Source organism: Staurois parvus, unplaced genomic scaffold (genome assembly GCF_062004578.1).
Source record: "Staurois parvus isolate SC_StPar_1 unplaced genomic scaffold, SC_StPar_1.0 ptg000727l, whole genome shotgun sequence".
Lineage (NCBI taxonomy): Eukaryota > Metazoa > Chordata > Amphibia > Anura > Ranidae > Staurois > Staurois parvus.
The window spans coordinates 155,549-181,982 of NW_028318523.1; the positions used below are offsets into that span (position 1 = coordinate 155,549).

The following is a 26,434-nucleotide window of genomic DNA, read 5'->3' on the forward strand; positions in this document are numbered from 1 at the left end:
ACTGCTTTGCAAACCACCTGACTATGCCTACTTCCATAGAGTCAGAAACTAGGCTCCTCCCTATATTTAGAAATAACCAATCATTAGGCCTCTGATGAGTTTCAAGCCTCCTTCCTATCCACTGACTGGACAGTAAAGGGAGAAGTACACCGATGAGCTTACCTCTCTGTCACTCCGCTCTCTCCTCTAATGAGTATGCTCCTTGCACTGCAGCACAACAGATTTTCTTCTTGTGGTGCCTCCCCTTCAGTCTAAGCTCTGCTGTACAAGCAACTGCAAGAAACTGATACCAACTCAAATTTAGGTACCTAAACTGCTTGCCATGAAAAAAGTAGCGGAAGATATGTTTCCTCTGTGATGAATGTCGCCCGTTGTGATGATGATTTTGTCACTTCCGTATTTAGAGCTATCATACCCTGGCTGTTACAGCCAGCAAAGCAGCTAATCAAGCACGATCAAGGGTCAGCTAATAGATCCCTGAAGTCTCCATAAAAAGTACCTGTCACTGCCCAAAGCTATCACATAGGGAGCCTGTTAGCCCCCTTGTGATAGCAAAGAAGTTATATTTTAAAAAAGTATTTATTTTAATAATGAAATTAAAAAAATGAATAAAAAATGAATAAAATAAATAAAAATCATACAAAAAAATTAAAACTACCCCTGCCCACTTGCACATGTAAATTCAAACGTACACATAAGTACCTCATTTATTGCTTGCAAAACCTAGCCTATGAAAAATTTTAGGCACCATAATTTGTAACTATTTCTCAGGTGCAGGGGCGGACTGACAACTCATGGGGCCCCCGGGCAATAGGGGATCATGGGGCCCCTGTGTCCTTGCCCAAACTCAAAAAAGCCTATGAAAAAGGTACCAGGGGCATCTCATGGGGCCCCCTACTGACCCCGGGCCCTCGAACAGTGCCCAAGTTTCCAAATGGTCAGTCCGCCCCTGCTCAGGTGCACGAAATAATGAATCTTAACATGTTTGGTATCTATTTACTCAATACAACACCATCTTTTATATCATAACAACAAATTCAGTATTACAGTGTGTAGATGTACGCTAAAATCCATTTTAGTGTTTTTTTTTCTTAACAATTTGTGTTTGATACTGTAAATGACTGTGCAAATATCATGTGATAATAATAAGAGATGCATAATAAAAAAAATTGCAACATCCACCAATTCATTCTCCAAGGACTCTGTTTTCAAAAATATATTTAATGTTTGGGGGTTCTAAGTATTTTTTTTTTAAGTAAAAAAGTAGATTTTAACGTGTGGGAAAAATTAAAAAATTCCACTGGGCAGCAAGTGGTTAAGGAGCACAGAGCTGGATTTGTATCTTTTATAACTCCCTGGAGTTTAGTAGAAAAGCACTATCATCCTGTAATAACTGTCATTCTTTTCCCAACAGATAAAGATCTGCTCCCTTTCCAGTGGTGTTGTATGAATACCCCTCTGTGCCATTTATTCTATGACAGAAGACCCCCCGTATCCTGTTCAGACTATACATCACCAGGCATGGGTACGTCACTTATGCCATGTGTCAGAGTCACACTTTGTTTTTCACTTTTTTAAGCATTTTAATAGGAAAAACATCTGTAGTTGGTACAGTATGTATAGCACGGGCATCCTTTAATCTTCCTGTAGTCTACTGATTTACCATTCTGGATGTTTTCTATTCTTCTCAGGGCAAGTATATGGGACTTTGCATTTCTCTATGTTTGATGGACAAGAATACACATTTAAAGGTCTCGGGGAGTTTGTCATTGTCAGGCTTTCATCTGCCAAGGGAGCAAATGTCTTCACTCTTCAGGGTCAGACAGAAAAACGGGAGAATGGATATGCAAATACCACCGCGCTTATACGATTGGCCGCATTCTACCAAGGCACGCTCAAGGTACGTGACTAGCGCACTCAAACATCTGAAGACATCTTTCAGCATTTTTCTTGTACGCTGACTTTTATCTCATTGTGTGGGTTGCAGGTAGAATGGCGAATTTCTGAAAACAGGAAAGATTTGCTTGCTTTAGTGGATGATAAACAGGTGGAATTCAAGAAAAGTAAGTATTTCTAAGTATTATGGGGGAGAATATATATCATTGGGCCATAAAATAGACCAAATTTTAAAAGGGAAACATTTTACAAATAATGACCAGTACATCAAATACTGGCACTTTATTTAATTAGAATTCCTACGTTCTGGTATGTTTATCCGATAGTTCTCAATATGTGTTTGTAGGCAGATGCAATCTGTATTCTTCCCTGCAGGTGGTGGTTGACCGTGGCGGCAATGCAGGTGAGAGAGAAAGTTAAAGCGGAGTTCCACTTGTTTGCCTCCCCGCCCCCCCACTGCCATATTTGGCACCTTTTGGGGGGAAGAGGATATCTGTTTTTGACAGGTACACGCTCCCACTTCTGGCTCAGGTCGCCATGGCGCAGTGAGCCAGAAGTTCGGCCCCCTCCTTCCTACCACAGTCTCCTGGGAACCTTCGCAGGTCCCAGAAGACTGCCAGACCAATCAGGATGCACAGCATGACACACACATGCGCAGTGGGCACCTGGCTGTGAAGCCGCAAGCTGTCATAGCCTGGTGCCCACAGTTGTGATGCCAGCGCTGGGGAGAGAAGAGGCAGAGAAGGGACGGCGTGGGTGAGCACATCACTGGACTCTGGGACAGGTGAGTGTGTGTTTATTAACCAATACACGCCAGGCCAATAGCCAAAAGGCGGCCGGCAAAATGTATTGGATTTCCGGGTTGGACGCCAAATGGCATCCTCCCGCACATGCGCACTTTTCGTGCTTGCAGAGCCGCGCAGTGGCGCGATCTGTCACCAGCCGTGTACCTCGGAGTATCGGCCCCGTTGCTGGTACCATGTGACCTGCTGTGACCAATCACAGCAGGTCACATGACAGTTGTATACAATGGATGGCTTCATTCATGCCATCCATTGTATACTACTGTCTAGCTGTGAATGGTCACAGCTAATCACATCATGTGGCCAAATCACAGCTAAGCACAACAAAAAAAACCCTGAATGAAACGTTGTCATTCAGGTAAATGCTTGCTTATAGCAACGTAATTCTTTGCTATAAGCAAATTGTGTAAAAAAAAAAAAAAATACTGATCACTTCCCCAAAGTAGTACAATATTACTATGGTAACATTGTACTACTTTGGATATAGTGAAATCTGAAAAAAAAATCTTAAAAAAAGAAATTAATAAAAAATTAAAAATAATAAAAAAATTAAAAAAAATATATATATATTTTTTTTTCATACTGTCACCAGTCAGTGTCCCTGATCACCGCCATGCCAGTTATATGAATATGCTGTACTGCACTGGTGACAGTATGTAAAAAAAAAAATAGTGAAAATAATTTTTTGCATTTTTTCATTTTCTGAAAAATTATGACAAAAAAAATACAACTTCAAAAAACTTGCCATGCCTTTTATGAAGTACGTCGGACTGTCTACTCTGCAAAAAGGGGTCATTTGGGGGATATCTGTACTGTTCTGACATTCTTGGACCTCAAGAAATTAGATTGGCTGTAAGTACTTCAGGATTGATCAATATTCAGATCTATACCATAGTTTGTGAACTCTATAACTTTCCTAAAAACTAAAAAATACATCCTAATTTGGGTTATTTTCACCAAAGACATGTAGCAGAATACATCTCGGCCTAAATTTATGAAGAACAATTATTTATTTGCAAACTTTTATAACAGAAACAAAGAAAAACTTGTTTTTTTCAAAATTTTCGGTCTTTTTTTGATAATTTAGCAAAAAATAAAAACCCCGGCGGTGATTAAAAACCACCAAAAGAAAGCTCTAGTTGTATGAAGAAAATGATAAAATTTTAGTTTGGGTACAATGTTGTATGACCGCGCAATTGTCATTCAAAGTGTGAGAGCGCTGAAACCTGAAAACTGGCCTGGGCAGGAAGGGGGAAAATTGCCCGGTATTCAAATGGTTAAAAGTCGGCAGCTACAGTTTTTGTAGCTGCTGGCTTTCAATAAACACAAAACTTACTGGAACTCCGCTTTAAGGGGAATTTGGTTCCTCTTTGATTTCCTCAGTCACACAAGGGCGGCTATGTGATTGGATGCTGGTGCCCCATATGATTTGGCGGTCATCTTTGGTCAGGCAGAGTCTATTCGTGACTCTGGCTCCCGGGCTCAGCACACTCATGTGAGTGGCTAGCATAGGGACTGGTTCTCCATCTGTTAGGGACAGTGCTTAGAGATAAGGAAAGGTTCCAGAAAAGTAGGGAGAGTGCAGGGACCATGTCTACCTCCACCGGGAAGCCTTCCCCTTGGGTGTGGACCAGCCAGGCCACAGTCTCATGGCAGACACTGATGGCATCTTCAGGTCTTCAGACCGCTATCACTGTAATAGTCTGTAAGTGGCTTTGGATGGGTGCTCCTCCCCACCAGGCCTGTTTGAAATCTTCTTCTTTTCACAAATTTGGATTCACGCTGCACCTAGCTCACATGTTAACACACTGTACGTAAAGACATACCCAAATCCACGGCACTACTCCAGACCCAAGCCTCTTGTCGTCCATGAATACCCAGGGTGTCAGCTCCTGTAGTCAGTCTCTGCTCATCATTAAGGACCAATTCATACCTGGATTGCACAAGAACTTGGGATTTTCAGTCCATTCCTTTAAATGTGCTGAAATTGCCCTGAATCACACCAAAAGTAGTACTTTTAAAAACACACTGCAACCAGATCACATGGTATTGTGATGTGGACAAATGTACTGCATTTGCAGTCTGCATTTGGGGTGTAGTTAGAAATACACTGACACTGGCAGCAGATTGCACATCTAGTGCATTTTGAACATGGTGTGAGAAACGCATACAAATCATCGGTTTCCCTTGCCAAGTTCTGATGTGAATCCTAAGGGATATAGAAAGATATAAGTCACACTCCAGTGTTAGCTCTTTCTGAAATTATTATTCAGTTGTCAGCAAAGTAACTGCATACATGGAATCTCAACCCAAAAACCACACATTCTCAACACGTTTCACCACCATTGACCTATGCTATTATCAAAAATGCCCATCAGTGCAGCACTTAGACATGAGTAGCATCTATCTATACATCGTCTTTGATGACATATGTGTTTCAGCATGTTCCAAGGTGCACCTTAAAACGCAAATGTGTAAACTGAGTGATTCATATTAAACAATATTTTAATCTTTGAATATGGTATTCCATCTTCTTTTGCAGATGTAATGTACTTCAGCCAAAACAGTTTTTCTCTCCTCAAGCTAGAGGAAAAAAGGATTGCCATTGTGTACAGTTGTGGTCTGCAGGTGTCTGTGGGAATGGGTGAAGGCGCCATTTTGCAGGCCATGGTTCTTCTACCGCAGACGTTCCTCCATAAAACACTTGGCCTACTAGGAATATGGAGCTCAAGTAAAGATGACGACATCACGCAGTCCAATGGACTTGTTTTGTCTTTCCCGGAGAACATTCTGCCGAATGAGGAAAACCTTTATAGTTTTGCCCTTTCGTGTAAGTTTTGTGAAGTACAACGAAAGCCTTAACATATGGATTTAAAAGAGGCAGCTGGGTAACCAAAGAACAAGTATTCTCTGCTAATGAGATGCAAAATCACTGAATCATTAATGAAGACAGGGTGTAATTACTTCACTTGGAAACAGTAGACAAGTGCACGGGTTTCCATAAATTACATGTTTGTATATGTCAATGGGCATTTTTCTCATATTTACAATCTTCAGTGTAAATCGAGGGAATGATACTGTGTATGACTCTATTATTATAGTATGCTACATGAAAATATTTATTGTTACCATTCACTGATTGGGTTTTACTTTTAGCCTGAACTTGCTCTTTTTAAAGTGAACCTGTGCCCAGATCATACAAATTAAAGCATTTCAATATTTTGACCAAGCAGTAAATTCACTTCAAAGGCTAAGTTCACCTTTTGCAGAAAAAATAAAATAAATGCACATTTTTTTGTAGGTAAAAAATGTCCATTTATTATTTTTTGTTATAGGAGCCTGTAAAGCATTGCACCAATGATCAGCAGATCACTGGTGCGATGCAGGTCTCCTGCAGACCTGTCAGTATATCTGCTGACCCGTACAGGATGTACGGGATGCAGGGCTGTTGTTAGAAACCACAGGGCCCCCTACAGCCAGCCTGACAGGTCCCACCCCCCCAAAAAAACCCCCAGTTTACTATGCTTCAGTTATGAATGAACACAGTGAGTGATTGGTACTGATCACTCATTGTGATCATTTAGGAAGGGAAGGGGCTGCTAAATGTGACATATTAACCAAACCCTTCCGCCACTCTCCATCCTGAAGGATCTTGTTGTGTGCTTGCAGCTGCCAGTGGTAAGGACAGGAGGAAAGTAGTTAGCACTGAGGGTCTGGGGACACACAGGGGAAATGTATGGTGCAAAGGGAGGGTGATGGATGTCGTGGGGGGCAATTACTGGAACCAGTGGAAAAGAGAGAAGAATCCAGTTTTCAGCTGTTGCAGAGGGAGCCATAGAGGGGAACAGTTCCAGTAATGCCCCACCCCCTTCCTGCTGTGCCAATCACTCTCCTTGCTCACATCCAATTTACTCAGCTGCCTGGGCCCCCCTGCTGGCCTGGGGCCCGTACAGAAGGACTCTTATCAATGGCCCTGATGGGATGTACGGGCAAGCAGATATACAGGAAGAATCAATGAACTACCAAGGACTGTGAATTAGTGATGTGGCCATGTGGGTGAGGCTTTTTTAAAATTTTGATAGCTAGGGGGGGAGAAGATAGCTGTCAAAGCGGGTGTGCGGGGAGGGGGCAGGGGCTGATCTATTCATAACATGTTACACCCTAAATATGGGTGTAACATGTAACATATTATGAAAGGCAAGCTTATCCTTTAAGGCCCCATTTATGCTTGTGAATGGGAATATTAGCAATTACATGTAGGGGACCCAGTGGGGCTTCCCAGCAATCAGCTTCAGGCAGAATACCCATTAAAATCAATGGGAGGCTGATGGCTCCCAGAGCTAACTGCAGAATCTCAAGCAGAGACTACCTGCAAGCGAACAGACCTGGATGCAGACTGTTTGTATCCAGGGCCGATCAAACCCAAGAAATCCCTCCTGAAGAATACCATGCCATATGCCCTCAATATGGGGGTGGTACCTTGCTAGGAGGGACTCTTCTGGCAAAGCAGCTTTTCTCTGTGTTCATGTGGACAAGGGCCTCCTCCCCACCACCCTGGCCCAGTGGTTTTTGGGGCTCTGCACGCAGGGGGCTTATGAGAATCTGGAAGCCCCTAGATACCAGCCCCTAAGAGAATGAGTAAAGGATACATAGTACTCCTACACAGGGGCGGACTGACAACTCATGGGGCCCCCGGGCAATAGGGGATCATTGGGCCCCTGTGTCCTTGCCCAAACTCAAAAAAGCCTATGAAAAAAGTACCAGGGGCATCTCATGGGGCCCCCTACTGACCCCAGGCACTAGGGCAGTGCCCGAGTTTCCAAATGGTCAGTCCGCCCCTGCTCCTACACATTCACAAACAAAATGTAAACGGTGAATAAAAACACACAGTTTTTAACAAGTCCATTAAAGTGATACTAAACACACAGTTTAATTGACATGATCCCTTCTCTTTCTGTATGTGGATGATGGCACTGTAATTATTTTAATAAAAAAAAAATCTAAGTACCTAGGTACCTTTTTCGTAAAAAAAAATATACAGCTATCACATGACCCAGATCTTTCCAAGCCTGTCTGCAGGGAAACATAAGCAGGAGGAGTTTCTAGTCCTTTACTGCTGGTCACATGTTAAAAAAAAAGCCTTTGGGATACAGAGTAAAAATAAATAATTAATGTCAATTAACTGCTTTAAATTGTCATACAAAAATATATTTGAAATCAATTATTTATTATTTTTTGGCAATAACGTGTGGGTGGATTTCTGCCAGTCATAGGCTGTTTTGTGCAGTGTTAATTTTGATAACAAATTTCAATTTAGTCTTTTGACTAAAATGTAATTTTAGTTTTAGTCATATTTTAGTCATTTGAAGTGTTTTTGTCTAAAATCTCAATTACATTTTAGTCGAGTAAAATAATTTTAGTAGACTAAAATCTAATGGGTTTAGTTAAATTATACTGCATTATTTAGGCATTTCTCTAGAATTTCCAAACTCATTATGTGCACCTAAGTAAAAATCTAATAACATGTTATTATTTATGGCATTAAGGTTTGAACATGCCCTACAGATACAGATATGTGATATATGACCAGTATTATTTTTTATGTCAAATTTCCATTTAATTTTAGTCAAAGTCTTTTAAATAAAATGGCATTTTAGTTTTAGTCATATTTTAGTAATCTGAATTGTTTTAGTTTTAGTCATATTTTAGTTGACTAAAATAGTATTAATTTTCTCAATGAAAATATTTTAATTGACAAAATTAACACTGGTGCCACACCCCTCCAGCCTGTGTTTTAGAATAACAGGGATGTGAAGCCTCCATCAATCAAGATGTAATATCCCACCTCCATTGTGTTTAGCTGGTTAGTAGGCATGGAGGAGGAGGAAGGGTGTGAGCTGTCATTTACCACTGTGGATATGCCCACATGTGTGACTCTATGGGACATGGGATGCTCAGATAGGGATAGGGATATGATAGGAAGGAAATTCGCAGGATAGAAACTCACTGAAAACTGAGCATGTGCAGTAGCTGCCTAAACTGCAGTGAGGACAGGAGGGGGAGATAGAGAACAAAAACGATCAACCAGGTTATTTGCAGAATACAGAAAACGAAACCCATAGTGACTGAGTGTGAGCGGCATGTAATACAGCATTCATCGATAGTTTTTTATGATGTGGGTTTAGTGACACTTTAATTTAGAAAAAAAAAACGTTGTACGATATAGCCACTTGTTTTGTCCCTATAAACAGTCCTTATAGTACAGTTAGGTCCATATACATTTGGGCACAGGCACAATTTGCATACTTTTGGCTCTGTATGCCACCAGAATAAATTAAAATGAAACAATCCAAATGAATGTGAAGTGCAGACTTTCAGCTTTAATTCAAGGGGTTGAACATAAATATCAAGTATAAATTTCAGGAATTGCAACCATTTTTATACACAGTCCCTCCATTTTCAGGGGTTCAAATGTAATTGGATAAATGATTATAATTATAAATAAAATGTTAATTTTTAATATTTCATTGAGAATCCTTTACTGACAATGACTGACCGAAGTCTGGAACCCATGGACATGACCAAAGACTGGGTTTCCTCCTTTCTGATGCTTTGCCAGGCTCTAACTACAGCTGTCTTCAGTGTTTTTGTTTGTGGGTCTTTCTGCCTTTAGGTTTGCCTTCAGCAAGTGAAATGCATGCTCAATGGGGTTGAGATCAGGTGATTGACTCGGCCATTACAGAATATTCCACATATTTTCCTTCAAAAGCTCCTGGGTTGCTTTTGCAGTGTGTTTTGGATCATTGTCCATCTGTACTGTGAAGCGCTGTCCAATCACCTTTGCTGCATTTGGCTGAATCTGGGCTGACAGTATATCTGTAAACACTGCAGAATTCATCCGGCTGCTTCTGTCTTCTGTCACATCATCAATAAACACCAATAACCCAGTGCCACTGGAAGCCATGCATGCCCATGCCATCACACTGCCTCCGCCATGGATCATGAGCTGTTCCAAGCCTTCTCCACACTTTTTTCTTCCCGTCATTCTGGTACAGATTATTCTTAGTTTTATCCGTCCAAAGAATGCTTTTCCAGAACTAGTCTGGCTTTTTTAGATGTTTTTTGGCAAAGTCTAACTGGCTTTTCTCTTCTTCAGGCCTATGAATGATTTGCACCTTGTGGTGAACCCCCTGTATTTGCTCTCGTGAAGTCTGGTCTTGATTGTAGACTTTGACAGTGATACACCCACCTCCTGGAGAGTGTCCTTCACTTGTCTGGATGTTGTGATTGGGTTTTTTTTTTACCATAGAGTGGATTCTGCAACCATCCACCACTGTTGTCTTCTGTGGACATCCATGCCTTTTTATGTTGCTGAGCTAACCAGTTCATTTTTCTTTCCTCAGAATGTATCAAACTGTTGATTTGGTCACTCCTAATGTTGCTGCTATCTCTCTGATGGATTTGTTTAGTTTTTGAAGCCTTACAATGGCCTGTTTCACTTGCATGGACAGCTCCTTTGAACGCATGATGTAGCTTCACAGCAATAGATTTCAAAAGCAAATACCACACTTAGAATCAACTCCAGACCTTTTACCTGCTTAATTGATGAAGAAATAATGAAGGAGTAGCCCACACCTGGCCATGAAACAGCTTTTGATTCAATTGTCCAATTACTTTTGGTCCCTTGAAAAAGAGAGGGGTGGCTAACTTTAAGAGTTGTAATTCCTAAATCCCTGCTCCAATTTGGATGTACATACCCTCAAATTAAACCTGAGAGTGTGCACTTTCAGCCCATATCCATTATATAATTATAGCTTGAATTATGTTTTGATAAATACCTGAAAAATCTAAAATTATGCCTGTGTCCAAATATATATGGACCTAACTGTATATGTTATTATAACTATATTTTATTATTTTTACCATAATATTATAGTATATATTATATTTTTGCTTAAAACATCTTTCTTTTCTCCCAGGGATTGTGCCAGTTCCTGAAAGCCTTTTGGTTTCTAAACAAAGTGTGGAGATTTGGAAAGCTTTTAAACCCACTTTCACTTCAGCTTTATTGAGCACAGCTGCACCAACAGCACTGCGAGATGCAAATGAGACATGCTCAGGATTAATCCAATGTGTACATGACTACTTGATGTCCAATAACAGCGCTGTGGGGCGTCAGACAGCAAAAGCCTTTAATGACTTTAAACAGATGGTTACATTGTATGGTAAGAACTCCACCCTTGCATCAGAGGATTTACTGCTTGGTGACAAGGGTTAGTCCACCAAGGTCATCTTGCTCCTATACAATGCCAAATTGACCAAACCATGTCCAACACTTTTATAGCCATGCTTTATCTTTTTATTTTATATTAGGTAATGGAGCTCCAAGACTTCTTGGCCCTTCCATACTTCAGCTGAAAGTAAATAATACATTCAAGGTGATATTTAACGCATATGATCCAAATAATGACACAGTATCGTTTTCACTTGTAAGGCCCATTCCACCAGGAGCTTCCATTACAACGAGTAAGTCATGCTACCACCATAAAATAATCAGATTATGGATTACTTGTTATTAGAACTGTTGCTGTTGACTTTACCTGCTTCCCAGTTGCAGGTTTTATAGTGTATCCAATACTTGTCAGGTTTTATTGCCATCGGTGTCCTTGCTGGGGAGACTTATGGTCTCTATTTATTCTGGTAACCATTGGAACAGGACAGAAAGTAATGGGTAATCAAAAAATGTACAGTCATCAAAAGAGAAATAGAGTTGAAACCTGTCAAAGGGGATACCTATCTAATGCAGGCCATAGATGGGGAGAAAAACTGCAGATTTTTCTTTTAAAAAATGAAAAATCGGTTGTTCAAGTGGCCGACGTTACCATCAATGGTAAAAAAAATCGGCCGATTTTCTACCCGTCTAGAGCCGGCAAAAAGTGTCCCTGCAGAGAGCTCTGCTATTTCTTTGACAGTTCTCTGACAGTTCCTTGACATTTATAGAAGTTGCAACAATGTATCTATTTGTTTCCATTTAGGATACAGATGTTTTTATTCGGAAACAAATAGATACAATGTTTCAACCGCTGTACATGTGAAGGAACTGTCAGAGAACTGTCAGAAATAGCGGAGCTCTCTGCAGAGACACTTTTTGCTGGACTGGAATTCTTCTTATTTTCATCCTACTTCTTTTTCTTCTTCTTTTTCTTCTTCTTCTTCTTCATCCTCATCCTCTTCTTCTTCTTCTTCATCATCCTCATCCTCATCCTCTTCTTCTTCTTCTTCTTCTTCTTCTTCTTCATCCTCATCCTCTTCTTCTTCTTCTTCATCCTCATCCTCTTCTTCATCCTCATCCTCTTCTTCTTCTTCTTCATCCTCATCCTCTTCTTCATCCTCTTCTTCTTCATCATCCTCATCCTCTTCTTCTTCTTCATCCTCATCCTCTTCTTCTTCATCATCCTCATCCTCTTCTTCTTCTTCATCATCATCATCATCCTCTTCTTCTTCATCCTCATCCTCCTCTTCTTCTTCTTCTTCTTCTTCTTCATCATCCTCATCCTCTTCTTCATCCTCATCCTCTTCTTCTTCATCATCCTCATCCTCTTCTTCTTCTTCTTCTTCTTCTTCTTCTTCTTCTTCTTCTTCATCCTCATCCTCTTCTTCATCTTCTTCTTCTTCATCCTCATCCTCTTCTTCTTCTTCCTCATCCTCTTCTTCCTCATCCTCATCCTCTTCTTCTTCATCATCCTCATCCTCTTCTTCATCCTCATCCTCATCCTCTTCTTCTTCTTCTTCATCCTCATCCTCTTCTTCTTCTTCATCCTCATCCTCTTCATCCTCATCCTCTTCTTCTTCATCCTCTTCTTCTTCCTCTTCTTCTTCTTCATCCTCTTCTTCATCGTCTTCCTCTTCTTCTTTTTCTTCTTTTTGTCTTCCTCTTGCAGGTCACTGCTCATGCGCAGATTTTTTATCGGTAAAAAATCGGCCGATTTGCCCACTAATTGCCACGAAAATCGGCCGATCGGCAAAATCGGCCGATTTTTTTTTCCAACTTTACCGGAAAAAAAAAAACGGCCAAAATACCGAAAAACGGCCGACCAAATCGCCCACTAACGATCCGAAAATCGGCCGATTTTATTTTCGGCCGAAAAATCGGCCGATTTTCGACCCATCTATGGCCTGCATTAGAGAGAGATTTCCCCTCTCTTCCTTTCATGTCTACAGGACCAGAAACAGCAGTAAATCACACCAAATGTTACCCAGACAGCAAAAGAAAAAGTCAGCCCAACTCAATAGCCACTGAGAGAATATAAATCCATTTTCTGTGCACCAAAGGTCTTTTTGCATGAAAAATGTAATTCTTCTCTTCAGTTAATGGCCTTTTAGTGTTGTATTTTTAATGTGAACATAACTTCCTTTTTTAAGCAAGCTAATTTTGTATAAGTAATGTTTCTCTTATTCTGACTATAATGCTCAGTAAAACACAAAGACAGAAAAGGTTGCCCTGAAATATTTGCCTTGTCATGCAGACCAAATCTCAGCAATAGGGACGGGTGTTCAGGAAGGGCTGGCCTAGTTGAGGCTCTGCTTGAACTCTGAACCTCATGTTCAGGAGAGATCAGGTGAACACCTGCATTTGGTCATTTGACAAGGACAGGAGGGAGCCCAGTGCATTCAAAATGGTAAGCAATTTGGGAAGTGCTTAAAAGTCAACAAGTATGTCTGGTCACCATAAATGATTTTTGAGGACATTCCTCAGTCTAACCATGCCTGACCTCACAACATACCTATTGCCTTCAGAATATTATATGTACTTCCCTTTTGAAATGTATCCAACATCCAAAGGATATTTTTTAATTCTGATCAGAGTGAGGAAGGGTTATAACTTTTATCCACTTTTTATTGCTATCTTTGTCGCTGCTGGGGAGATTCACCTTTTTTATTTCTCTTTATGACCATTGTCCTTAGGACAAAAACTGATAGGAAATTCAACATTTTAAAATTTCAGTTCAGGTGGCCATGGTCTAAGACTGTGGTGTTCAACTTTCTTGGTATAAGGGACCTCAAGTGCGCACCTTGACATCATGAAAGGGCCACATAACATATTTATTGAATATAATGCTACAGAAATCTGTTGTAAACTGAAGACATGGTAAAAAAGGTGGTCAAAGACTATGGGCATTCTATAGTTGTTGGAGACTGAGGACATGCTTCAAGAGACAAGACTTCAGACTTCAGACTGGAGCTACATTACATTAGACTGCTAGAGACCACAACTATTACAGCCCCTTTGTAAATCATTGCTTCCACATTTGGTACTCCCTACAGCCCCAATAAAAATGTATTTGTGACACATTTAACTGCTACAACCTAGTATAAAGAGTATCTTCCTTCCTAGGCCAAACTGGAGTATGCACCTAGGTAAAGGAAACAAAGACGATTGCTTGCAGTAGTCTGAGGGCCACACAATGATGTCTTAATGCTGGACAGTCACTCTTTTTACTGAGCTGGCCTTGGATGGCCTGAGCAGCTTCCCAGAACCTGTACTGTGCTGTGCCCTTCACCCTCTCCCCCCCTTCCCCGTACTGTGCCCTTTGTGCTGATTAGTCTTTGATTAATGGAATGCTTCCACATCAACATCAATTTTTTTGAAAGTACTAATAAATATACGTTAATATATTTAACTTTATCAACTATTTATACTTCTAATCTTGAGAGTATGTTCGTAAATTGGGGCAGGCTGATAGGGGCCCCAGTGCATTACTTTGCCCAGGGTCCCATGATGCTATTAAGACAGCCTTGAGGCCACACGATAATTTTCAAAGGTCTGCATGTTGGCCCTGGGCTGCAGATTGGGCACAAGGGGACTAAGAGGTGATTCACCTCACTTTGGGGATTTCTACTCTCACATCTTTTTTGGGTATTGGGACCCAAAAAGATGTGATAAGGGAAGGGAAATCACCCCAATGCAATACAGGCAGCAATGAAAACCGGACAAGGGGATTAAATGTTCCCTACACTATTCAAAACTAGAATAAAATTATAATAGTTGTTTTTTCACCTTGTGATCTGGCCAGTAACACGCTTCCTGTCTTAGGGTGTCTCCATTCTGGATGGAGGAGTAATGGAAACACTTTGGTCAGCAGCATTGTCAGTTTGGGGAGAGGGTAGTATTGAAGGCATTATCAGATTTAAATGGATTTAACTAAAAAAATTAAAGTAAAATTTCAGCTAACACTTTTTAAACAGTTACATCAACATTTTTCTTCAAATCCTTTCAGGATAAAAGGTTTTACATACTGTAAATTAATAAAAGATGACCATTATAAACATCTATGTTAAAGGGTACGTTCACCTTTTTACATGAAGTGAAAAGGTGAACTAACTCCAAATGTTCTGGTTGCCCTCTCCAAGCCAGTGATGCCCTGTGCTGCCAGTGTAATGGTCTGTACACTGCTCCACACAAAAAGCCCTGGAGTGAGTATCTATCATAAAGCTTGCAATGTCAAACACTCATTGGTCAGCATGACCACATGACTGCGCTAACCAATGAAAAACATTCTTCCTCCTGGGACATCTTCTGGATGAAGCTCCAGATGTGCTTCTCATTGGTTAGCATCGTCATGTGGCTTCACTGACCAATGACCACTTGTCACTGTGAGCATTATGGTGGATACCCACTCCAGGGCTGTGTATTGCAATGTATGGTATACAGACCAGTACACCAGCAGCATGGGCATTGCAGCCACTATGTTCAGTAGGGTTTGGAGCGATGGTCAGGATATTTGGAGTTACTTCACCTTATAATTTTTTGAGAAAGGGTGAAGTTACCCTTTAAATGGTTTGTCTCGGTCCTTTAGCTGCTATTTTTGCTGGACAACTTGGTCTTTCAAAGGCAGTTGATAGAGAACTGACTTACTGGCTGGATCACCAGGCATCATACAGAAAAAAGAGCATAAAAAAAGGAAACATTGCAGCCACCACATCTATGAATTGGTAAGCTGCAATATAATAATTTTTTGTTTTCAGCTTTTAATACCACTTTAAGATGTATAAGTGTTTAACGTGTTTGAACTTTGCTTATAACATAGTTACATAGTTAGTCTGGCTGAAAAAAAGACAAAAGTCCATCCAGTTCAACCACAGAAAAAAAAAGTTATAATCCTACACCCAGTTGATCCAGAGGAAGGCAAAGAAAACCCCAGCAAAGCACGATCCAATTTGCTCCTGCTGAGAAAAAAATTCCTTCCTGATCCCCCTGAGAGACAATCGGATATTCCCTGGATCAACTTTACCAATATATAACATAGCAATGTTTTTTTTCTTTGTGAAATTGGGAAGAATGTAACATGATTTATGATGATATGACGTTGCCAATATGCTTACCAGAAAAAATAAAAAATATCATCAAACCACAGTTCCAGAATATCACCTTCTCCTTTACATACCTATGTTCCTGGAAGGGTAAAATAATTTTTCTATTACAAAGTTTTATTTTATATAATAAGCTGTTTGTGTTACCAGGTGGTCAGTTTACATGGATTGTCCAGGATTTAGGACCTACACAACTAAGCATTCAGTTAAATGACCATCTTTCTGGTTCTATATTCATCCCAATGATTCAAATCTGCAGATGCCTCAATGGTGGAACGTGTGATTACAGCATCATTATTGAAAATTACTATGAAATGAAACATCAGGTAAGTAGACTGGCTTTATGGGTGATTTGGTTATAGCTATCATCATGAAAACCTAGTCTTAGGTTAGTTCTAACAATTGCCTAAGGGATCTAAACTCAGTACAATGAAAATTGTAATACATTTGGATTAAGCTTTTTCCAGCTGGATTTACCATTGTAGAGGAACGTATTTTCCTTATTGTTGGGTACAGTCCATGTTTTGCAAAAATGTCCCTGATTTTGGCCCTGAGAATGAAATCTTCTCCTTTGCCTTCATGACAGACCTCAAACTGCTCCATTGTTGATGCAGGCCAGTTAGGAGGAAATACAAATTAAGTCGGTGTATATTTTATTTAATAATTTTAAGGCAAAAAAAAACATAATTTAAAAAAAATGTATTTTCATCCTTTGTAGTCAGATCTGAAATATTGCACAGGATTATTTGATATCTACATTTACAGCCAACAGGTGAAGCTCTGCCTGTTCAGCTGAGTCTATATAACAGTCTGAAAGAAAACATCCTATGCCTTCCACATCTTTTTGGAGTATGTTTGTGGGAATTTGTGCCCATCCAGCCAAAATAGAATTTATAAGGTCAGATACTGATACTGGATGAGATAAGCTGGCCCAAATTGGCATTCTATTGTATAGCAAAGGTTTGGAAGTGTTGAGGTTAGGGCTATATAATATATACACTGTAGAAAAGTGTGCAAAAAATGTTGGCAGCAGTAATGGGGCTATTATGTGTTTTCTCTTTTAAATATCAGTTTTAGATGCTCCATAAACTCTGTACCAAAGCCATGTTTGATAATAACTGATCTTTGGATTCAGTATTCATATGTCTAAAGAAATAATCATGCAACCATACACATAAATGGGTAATGCGTGCACTTTTGTTTGTCCAGGTTGTTGGTTGTATCTGTCCAGATGGATTTTCTGGACTATTTTGTGCAAACCAGGCCACACCATGCCGTGGAGAACCGTGCTTTCCTGATGTACCCTGTCTGAATCAGAAATCCGGAACTCAATATATTTGTAGCAAATGCCCACCAGGAACTGTTGCCAATGGTAGAGATGGCGAGAAGTGCTTTTTGAATGGTAAGTTAATGCAGTAATTTTAATCCTGAAACAATTTATACATTTAGTCTTAGATTTTTTTGGGACGCTGTTGGTGAGATCTCTACACTTGAGTTTATGGAGTGGCACACCTATTGCAGCCACTATGAAAGGTTTGTTCTCGCACTGTTGTAGATTGAATTAGTATTTATATTATGTTGAATGAAATAGGAGGAACTGATGGTAGGTGGGATCACCCAAAAAACTTCCAGGTGGAAAGGAGGAGGAATTGGAAAGATTCTCAGGGAGATCCCACTGTTTTAGTCTTTAAGAAATAGAAAAGTCCAGGTTTTAATTCAGCCAAAATGTATCTCCAAATGACACTGTAGCGCTTAAGACTTCGTAAAGGACCAGAAAAGCTGTAGTATAGACCATTCAAATGTCACTTCTTACAGCACGCAGGTAAGCTGCACTGATGCTGCCCTCTTCACACTGGGATATCTTGAAAACAGACATACAGCAAGTTTTATCAAGAGATAAAACTTTATTAAAAAGGAAAAAGTAATGCTTGCATACACAATAACCAAAAGATAATATAGACCAGACCCAAGTGGCAGGGTATCCCTCGTATGGATGTATCAACACAACCCTGGTGTCATCAAGACTTTCCAGGTAACAAGTTTCAAGGGACAAACCCTCTTCATCAGAGCATAGCAGTCTATGTATCACATCTCTTTTTAAATGGAGGAGCCAATGGTGAATGGGATTGCCCAAAAATTCTCAGGAAAATCTCACTGTTGTAGTCTTCAAGATACATAAAAGGCCAGGATTTAATTCAGCCCACCAGACTCCACCACCTAAAACAAAAGTAACAGTTTTGGGTGGATTGATACTTTAGTAGATGGAGCCACACTTTGGCTAGGGTAGAATAGTAGACACGATGGCTGTCCCCCATCTTGCAATCCCCAAATAATGAACATCGGGAATACCGTACAGGCATCCTGTTATTTCATGCATGTTGCTTTCTTATTTTCTTTCCTTAAATAAAATAATTCTACAGCTGCAAAATTATTGTAAAGCAGGCCTTTATCAGTGATTTCAGTTGGCACGGAGAGCCCAGAAACTGCTTCAATGATGAGCAGCTCAGTAAGAAATACTGGCACAATGGGGCAGGTCTGTTCCCATTCTTGTTCTTTGCTGTAACAATCTCTGATCATACCTGTGTGACTCATTTAGATGCTTCAACACTTATCTTCAAGAATATGGATTATTCTGTTAAGTGTGGTTGGGATGTCTGGTTCTCTTACAGCTGTTAACCTCCATGTTTGTACCCGCAGATCTGTGTTTGCCTCCTTATCCATACCCTTGCCACGAAAATGCCGAATGTATCAATTCCAATAGCTCATATACTTGTCACTGCAAACTAGGATTCACTGGAGATGGCAAGAACTGTACAGGTACATTTGACCGTTCAAGGATAAACAGTAAATTATATAAGTATGTGCTGTGGGAATCATGGTGTAACTACAAATCATGGGGCCCTATAACAAAAATGTAACGGGCCCACACACCTCTTGGTGCTCCTACCCCTTTCAAGTGGAATTTCTACGGCACCTGCCATTGCCACCCTAATAACAAGTTCTTTCATCACTGGTGGCATGTAGTCTACATATTTATACCTACAACTTACTGCTGACCGGTGATGGCCTTCATCCCTTTTACATAAATGGCAGAGGTATGTTTGCTTTAACGCCTGCATGCTGCACATATGTGTCCATGGGTGGCAGAGCTATCTTTGTCGAACGAATGCTCGCAGCACAGGCTACTGCAACCAAAAATAATAAATTACCTTTTTTTTTACCTGCAAAAAGATGTGTATTTATTATTTTTCGTCAAAAGGTGAACTTATCCTTAGAATACACGGTAACAGTTTTATGACAATGTATTTACATCATAACAATCTTGTTAAAATGTATTTATGAATGAACCAATCACTGTTTTCAGAGGTCATTCATACAGGAGTGCTGACAGTCATTCCTGAGACACACAACAGGACCTGGCTGTCAAAATGACAGCGGAACCCTACAAATTGCAGTAGAGCAGCTTCCCCAGTGTAATATGCTGGGCTGGGCCTACACTGCTCTTTGTGTCAGGTGCCACTGTCAGCCAGGGCCATGGATAAGGGGGTACCACCCAGGGGCGGACTGACCATTTGTAAACTCGGGCACTGCCCGAGGGCCCGGGTCAGTAGGGGGCCCCATGAGATGCCCCTGGTACCTTTTTCATAGGCTTTTTTGAGTTTGGGCAAGGACACAGGGGCCCCATGATCCCCTATTGCCCGGGGGCCCCATGAGTTGTCAGTCCGCCCCTGGTACCACCAGTCCTCCTGTACGGGGCCCAGGCCAGCAGGGGGGCCCAGGCAGCTGGGTGAATCCAATGTGGGCAGGGAGAGTGAGCAGCGTGGGTTGGGGGATTACTGGAACCGATCACCTGTATGATTCTCTCTGCAGCAGCTGAAAGCCAGCTTCATCTCCTCTGCCTCCTGCTGACTTTAGAGAGAACCATACAGGGAATCGGTTCCAGTAATTGCCCCCTTCCGCCATCACCCTTCCCTGTGCACCATACGTTTCCCCCTGCTGCCCAGCCCCCCCCCCCCCCGCAGTGCTGCTGGCTTCCCTCCTCTCCTTCCCACTGGCAACTGCAAGCACACAATAGTATCATTGAGGATGGAGAGCGGGGGAAGGGTCTGGTAAATATGTCACATTTACCATCCCCTTGTTTACTTGAATGTACACGATGACTGATAGGTACCAATTACTCACTGTGTTCACTCATAACTGAAGCGTAGAAAACTGTTTTTTTTTTTAGGGGGGGGGGGCTGTCAAGTTGGCTGTATTGGGCCCCATGGTTTCTAACAGCAGCCCTGCTGTCAGCACTCCTGATTCAAAGAATGGAACCTGGCTGTCAAAGTGAAAGCTGAGCTCTGCAGGACTCCATGACCTAACATGACCTAGCTGTCAAATTTACTGCAAAGCCATGTTGATTACACAAGGAGAACCCATTGCAATCTACAGGAATGATGGTTCTGCATAGCCTTGTCCCAAGGGCCCTTACATGGTAGTTCCATCAATAGGTAAACTAAAGCCCAAAGCAGCCAATCTAGTTAATATTTAAAATAAAAGTAACCTAACTGGTCGATAGCATTAAGCCTCTGTTTTTCACAGCTTTAGTTGTTATAAATCAGTTCCAGTAAACCTATGAGTTTTAGAAAAACATGATTTCTCTCTGATGAAAAATGAAATATCTGATATCACTCAAATAGAGAAATTACCCATTTGTCTCTGGAAATGTTTTCCTAGGTAGAAAAAGAAAGAAATTGAAGTAAATGAGTATTTCCTGTCAATAAAAGCAGATTTTCATCTGAAATATTATGTTTTGTATGGATGAAAGTTGAACAAATGTAACAGATTTTTGTATTTTTCGATGGACACATTAAAGAATTTGGTTTATGATCACTAGTGATAACAAGCACAATAGGTAACTGATTATCTTGTGACAATGGCACCTGAAAATGATATATTAGGCAGCAAGTGAACATGTCCCTAAAGTGGATGTGTTGGAAGCAGAAACAAATGGGCAAGGATTTGATCAATGTTGGCAGGAGCCATATTGTGATGTCTAGATCTGCCTTTCTCAACCTTTTCAACAAAGAGGAACCCTTGAAATAACTTTCTGGTCTTAGGGAACCCCTGCTTAAATTTACTCATGATACATTAGCTTGAAGGTCAGTGGAAAGAATGCGCCTTACGCTTGTGACCATTGGGGAGAATTACCCCCTTACAGATAGGCAAAAATATCAACGGTGTCATGGGAACTTATCTGTGATACAGAAATTGCTCATTGTTCAAGGAACCCCGAGCAACCTCTGGAGGAAACCTGGTTGAGAAACCCTAGTCTAGATGACTAGATCAGAGCAACTCCTACAGCTCCTGTGGGATGTTCCCAGTCTGAAGTTGTCAGGAGTTAACAAAATTGGTCCAAGGAAAGAAAACCAGGGTGACAAGGTCATTGGCGACCAAGACTAATTGACGTATATGGGGAGCAAAGGCTGGCCTGTGCAGTCTGAACCAAAAGAAAAGCTACCGTAGCTCAAATTGCTGAAAAAGTTAATGTTGGTTCTGATAGTAAGGTGTCAGAACACACAGACCATTGCAGTTTGTTGTGTATGGGGTTGCGTAGCTGTAGACCAGTCAGGGTTCCTATGCTGACCAGTGACCTCAGCCAAAAAGACCTACAATGGGTACATGAGCATTAACACTAGATTATTGGGGTAATAGAAGAAGGTGGCCTGGGGTGATGAATCATGTTTTCTTTCGCATCATGTGGATGGCCGGGTGCATGTGCGTCATTTACTTGGGGAAGAGATGGTATCAGGATGCAGTATGGGAAGGCAAGCCGGTGAAGGCATTGTGATGTTTTGTCTAGTGGAGTCCATGCTCTGACAAGTCCTACTCAATACTCAAAGGGACCTACGTAATATTAGGTGGGTGGTCATAATGGTATGGCTAATTGGTGTGTATGTATATAAATATATGTATGTATAGGTTAGGTAATGCAGAATATCATTAACTCATTATTAGACTATTGTAATAATTTGTAGTTTGCTGTTGCTTAAAGCCAAGCTGTTTCTTTAAACCAGCGACATATATAAATGACAACTTATTTTATTCTGACTTCTAGATATCAATGAGTGCCAAAGTCTGACTGCATGTCCTAGTGCTAAATACGAATGTATCAATAGTCTTGGCTCATTCAAGTGCTCTTGCCGCTACAAAAGTGTTGATGACTTAGAGTGTGGTAAGTACTGGGGGTATGTCTAGGGGAAACTAGTACATGGTAGTATAGCTAATCATATACTGTATATTCAATGTAATACCCAGGGGCGTCCCTAGGGTTGGTGTCACCCGGAGCTATAACACTTGGTGACACCCCCTCCGACGATCCCCGCAGGATGGATCGGATCTGTGGATTGAGCATAATGGATCGGAGTCTGATCCATTATGCTCTCCAATCCGCAGATCCGATCCATCCTGCGGGGATCATCGGCATGCAACCTATACGGGGTGACACTGGACCTGCTCCATGAAAAGGTAAGTTGTAAAGCAATCCGACAATCCCCGCAGAATGGATCAGATCTGCGGATTGAGGATAATGGATCGGACTCTGATCTATTATGCTCTATCCGCAGATCCGATCCATCCTGTGTGGATCGTTGGCTTGCTTTACAACTTACCTTTTCATGGAGCAGGTCCGGTGCAGGGGCGGACTGACAATTGAGCAGTTGGGCACTGCCCGAGGGCCCGGGGTCAGTAGGGGGCCCCCTCAAATGCACCTAGTACCTATTTTATAGGCTTTTTTGGGTGTGCTTTAATTTGAGCAAGGACACAGGGGCCCCATGATCCTCTATTGCCCGGGGGCCCCATGAATTGTCAGTCCGCCCCTGGTCCAGTGTCACCCTGTGTGGTAGGTGAGCCCACTGGTAATACCACAGCTCTTTGATCTCTTCTGTGTGTGAAAACCTATGACAGCATGAAGCTTTCAGCTAAGATTACACAGTCTCCATTTCTGGACTGAGATAGAGAGGTATGATGCAGTCAAGCCGGGGCAAGGTCCACAAAGCCACCAGTTCTCAACCAGGGTCCATTGGCACCCTGGAGTGTTTCCTGAGTTGCCCTGGGGTGCTGCGAACACGGGATGCAGTTTGCCCTCAATCAGCATCATGTGCTGCCATGATACAGGCCAGTCGCCATCAGCATTAAAACCAATGAAGCTGTAGGGCCAAGACGCATGGTGTTCCCCCCACACCCTGGCAATCCATGATGCTGATCCAGGATAGGCAACATGCAGGGCCACCCCTAGCATTCTTAATAGCCCATCTCCAGTGAAAGGAAAAATGCTCCCTTGCAATAGGGATGCACCCATACTGAAAGGGTTAGGTCTAGGGTGCCCAAAAAAGCAGTTTTACTTTCCTGATCCTCCACTCCCCCAGCAGCCTGTGCTCTTCTCTACTCCCCTACACTCCAGCAGTGGACTGCCCCACAGCGAAGGGTTATCAGCTCCACATAGGACTTAATGATGTCAGAGGACCTGCAACAATTTGCAATAATTGGGAAAAGAAGCTGGGCATGGGACCCGTAAGCTAGTGGTGGTTACTGTAATAGCAGTGCCTACTATAGGGTTTCCTACTTTCACAAGGATTCCACAGGTACTGTATAACATGCACATATAACATTGGTGCCAGCTGGGTCAATGTAACTGCAAATATACTGTATGCATATCTGGAATTCATATTTAACCCTTAACTGCTTGCAGACCGCAGTATTACTGTGGCAGAGTGGCCCCGCTGCGCCAGATCACGTACATGTACGTGATCTGGCACTTTCTGGGTAGGGGGGGTGCACATGCCCAACACCCCTTCTGTGCTGTCATTCTCTACAGAATAAGCAGATCAGCAGGTCCTGGCCAATGATTTATGGCTTAGCGAATGACAGTACAGAGCTCTGTGTTGTTAGTAAACTTAGGGCTCTGTACTGTCATTGGCTAAGGAGAAGGGAGAGCAGAGATGAATTTGTTTTTTTTCTTCCTGCAAATAAGTGAGATAAAATAGCCACATCAAATAGAAAAAGCAGCACACATTACAAATTGTAAGACACACAGTTAACCCTTTGATTGATAGATGTTAACCCCTTCTCAGCCGGTGTCATTAGTACAGTGACAGTGTATAGTATTGGTACTGATCACCAGTGGTGTATTTAGAATCTGTGCTGCCCTAGGCAACACAAAAATCGGTGCTCCCCCAGCAGTGAGAGCCTGATATTGACCAACAACACCCCTGCCCTCCCCCCTACTGGAGAGCCTTCCACTACCACTGCTCCCCATACACAAGCCACCATCTGCCACGGCAAGACAGAGAAAGATACTTGCCTTCACAGCTCCGCACATCCCCAGGAAGGAGAGTCAGGCTGTGCATACACCGTCATGAAACCTGCAGCCTCTCTCGGAAACCCACCAGGTCCCCATGCCACATGTGTCCCTTCTTCCATCCCTTCTTCTGAGGGGCAGTGCTGCCCCCCCTGTGAAATGCCGCCCTAGGCAAATGCCTTGTTTGCCTTGTGGTAAAAACATCCCTGCTGATCACTGTATTAGTGTCACTGGAAATATCAGTATAATTTAGTCAGTTCCCACCCAGCGTCAGCTAGTGTCAGATTGCCCGCCACACTATCACAGTCCCACTATAAGTCCCTGATTACTGCCATTACTAGTATAAAAATAAATAAATACATACATACATAAATAAATAAAAATTCTAGTATACAGTTGCAAGAAAAAGTATGTGAACCCCTTGGGATTATGTGGAGTTTTCCATGAATTGGGCATAAAATGTGCTCTGAACGTCATCTAAGTCACAACAATAGAAGAACACAGTCTGCTGAACATAATACTACACAAACATTAGATGTTGTCATGGTTTAATTGCACATAACATGTAAACATTCACAGTGCAGGGAGGAAAAAGTATGTGAGGCCCTAGCTTAATGACTTCTCCCAGAGCTAATTGGAGCCAGGAGTGAGCCAACCTTGACTCCAATCAGTGTGATGATATTGGATGTGTTGCTGACAGCTGTCCTGCCCTTAAAAAACACACACCTGTTTTGGGTTTACTGGTTTCAAGAAGCACTGTCTGATGTGAACCATGCCTCGCTGAAAAGAGCTCTCAGAAGACCTATGATCAAGAATTGTTGACTTGCATGAAGCTGGAAAGGGTTACAAAAGTATCTCCAAAAGCCTTGATGTTCATGTGTCCACGGTAAGACAGACTGTCTACAAATGGAGAAAGTTTAGCACTGTTGCTACTCTCCCTAGGCGCGGTCGTCCTGTAAAAATGACTGCAAGAGCACAGCGCAGAATGCTGCATGAGGTAAAGAAGAATCCCAGAGTGTCAGCTAAAGACCTACAGAAATCTCTGGTACATGCTAACATTTTTGTTCACACATCTACAATAAGGAAAACATTAAACAAGAATGGAGTACATGGGAGGACACCACGGAGGAAGCCATTGCTGTCCAAAAAGAAGATTGCAGCACGTTTGAAGTTTGCAAAAGAGCACCTGGATGTGTCCACAGCACTACTGGCAGAATATACTGTGGACAGATGACACCAAGATTGAGTTGTTTGGGAAGAACACACAACACTATGTGTGGAGAAAAAAAGGCACAGCGCACCAACATCAAAACCTCATCCCCAATGTGAAACATGGCGGAGGGAGCATCATGGTTTGGGGCTGCTTTGCTGCCTCAGGGCCTGGACGGATTGTTGTCATTGATGGGAAAATGAATTCCAGAGTTTATCAAGACATTTTGCAGGAAAACGTACGACCATCTGTCCGCCAACTGAAGCTCCGCAGAGGATGGGTGATGCAACAGGACAATGACCCAAAGCATACAAGTAATTCAACAAAACAATGGCTGCAACAGCACAGAATACGCCTTCTGGAGTGGCCCAGTCAGAGTCCTGACCTCAACCCCATTGAAATGCTGTGGCATGACCTTAAGAGAGCGATTCACACCAGACATCCCAAGAATATTGCTACACTGAAACAGTTTTGTGAAGAGGAGTGGTCCAAAATGACTCCAGATCGTTGTGCAGGTCTGATCTGACACTACAGGAAACGTTTGGTTGAGGTTATTGCTGCCAAAGGAGGGTCAACCAGTTATTAAGTCCAAAGGTTCACATAATTTTTCCTCCCTGCACTGTGAATGTTTACATGTTATGTGCAATTAAACCATGGCAACATCTAATGTTTGTGTAGTATTATGTTCAGCAGACTGTGTTCTTCTATTGTTGTGACTTAGATGATGTTCAGAGCACATTTTATGCCCAATTCTTGCAAAACTCCACGTAATCCCAAGAGGTTCACATACTTTTTCTTGCAACTGTATATCCC

The 26,434-nt window shown here is 41.7% G+C and overlaps 1 protein-coding gene across 1 annotated transcript in view; it reads left to right on the plus strand.

The window, feature by feature from the left end:
• Positions 1-26,434, plus strand: part of LOC149445314 (uncharacterized) — a 117,302-nt gene that overhangs the window by 64,584 nt on the left and 26,284 nt on the right. Inside the window, exons 11-20 of the mRNA XM_089653900.1 lie at positions 1,415-1,525; positions 1,692-1,900; positions 1,988-2,063; positions 5,242-5,529; positions 10,679-10,924; positions 11,073-11,225; positions 16,221-16,396; positions 17,280-17,472; positions 18,768-18,887; positions 22,171-22,287. Coding sequence (XP_089510026.1) covers positions 1,415-1,525; positions 1,692-1,900; positions 1,988-2,063; positions 5,242-5,529; positions 10,679-10,924; positions 11,073-11,225; positions 16,221-16,396; positions 17,280-17,472; positions 18,768-18,887; positions 22,171-22,287 — 1,689 coding nt within the window. The remainder of the gene's footprint in view (positions 1-1,414; positions 1,526-1,691; positions 1,901-1,987; positions 2,064-5,241; positions 5,530-10,678; positions 10,925-11,072; positions 11,226-16,220; positions 16,397-17,279; positions 17,473-18,767; positions 18,888-22,170; positions 22,288-26,434) is intronic.